The following is a 1,324-nucleotide window of genomic DNA, read 5'->3' on the forward strand; positions in this document are numbered from 1 at the left end:
GCTGACTTTCTATCTGTCTCATGTGATCTAGGGTTGGGAAGACGTCCTTGATGAACCAGTATCCTGAGATTCGCGTTGAGATGCGATAATTGCGCCCAGTTTAGCTTGTCTCGTTCCGGACAGATTGGATTTTGTACTGGAGTATAAGTAGTTGTTTTGGCTTGTGTTTCCTTGAGCTTTGATTTAATTCAGATATGTGAACAAGAAGTTCAGCAACCAGTACAAGGCTACCATCGGCGCCGATTTCCTCACCAAGGAGGTGCAGTTCGAGGACAGGCTCTTCACCCTACAAGTAAGAAGATCTTTATGCCCTGGTCCTTCTTTTTGCTGCTGCTGGATCATGCTCTATGCTTAGTTCAGTACTTAAGTTCATGTGAGTAGTGCTAGTGTGATTTGGCATGACCATCATTAGTTGTTGAACTGCTCCTCTCCCATGTAAAAGTACAAGATAGCAGATGTTTGCCGTCGATCTACTCTTTGTGTGGAACGTCACACTGTTGCTGCTGCATGATTGGTTCAATCCTTGCATCATCTGCAGTCCTGCTTAGTTTAGTGCTCTCAGCTGTGAATATTATTGTACAACATTGGGTACAGCATGACTGGAATTGTTGGCTTATTTACTTATGTAGATGTATGCGCTGGAGCTAAATTTGTATGGACATCAGAAAGTGGACCCGCATATAGTGTAGTCTTCCGAAAGAAAATAAATAGACCATTTGATTTTACATGAGAACAATTTCTAGAAAAGTGTAAACGGTTCAAGAATTCAATAGGGCATAAAAGTACTACTTATCTTGGCATGATGTTCTTCCGATTTAGCCTTGGGCCTCTGACAACAAATATTTGGTATTAGTTTGTTTTGCACCCTGCTCTTCACTCACCCTACTCTATTAGCCCCTACAGATTAGCAAACGGTTCATTTTTCATGTTAGTTTCAACTATCCTAAATGCCAAACGGTTTCCTAGCAGCTCCTTTGTTTTTGAATGATTTTGTTAAAGCAGGTTTGCCCTATACCTGCTCTTCACTCAACCTATGCTATTAGCCCCTAAGAAATTAGCAAGCGGTGCATTCTTCATGTTAGTTTCAACTATCCTAAATGCCAAACCGTTTCCTAGGAGCTCCTTTGTTTTTGAATGATTTCGTTAAAGCGTGCTTGACCTATACCTGCTCTTCATTCAACCTATGCTATTAACCCCTAGCAAATTAGCAAGCGGTGCATTCTTCATGTTAGTTTCAACTATCCTAAATGCCAAACCGTTTCCTAGGAGCTCCTTTGTTTTTGAATGATTTTGTTAAAGCGGGCTTGACCCATACCTGCTCTTC

At 41.3% G+C, this 1,324-nt stretch overlaps 1 protein-coding gene across 1 annotated transcript in view; it reads left to right on the top strand.

Moving 5' to 3' along the window:
- The window catches only part of LOC123063266 (ras-related protein Rab7), a 4,150-nt gene that overhangs the window by 725 nt on the left and 2,101 nt on the right, over positions 1–1,324 (top strand). The window contains exons 2-3 of the mRNA XM_044487010.1: positions 32–58; positions 193–292. Coding sequence (XP_044342945.1) covers positions 32–58; positions 193–292 — 127 coding nt within the window. The remainder of the gene's footprint in view (positions 1–31; positions 59–192; positions 293–1,324) is intronic.

The sequence above is a fragment of the Triticum aestivum genome, chromosome 1A, assembly GCF_018294505.1.
Source record: "Triticum aestivum cultivar Chinese Spring chromosome 1A, IWGSC CS RefSeq v2.1, whole genome shotgun sequence".
Lineage (NCBI taxonomy): Eukaryota > Viridiplantae > Streptophyta > Magnoliopsida > Poales > Poaceae > Triticum > Triticum aestivum.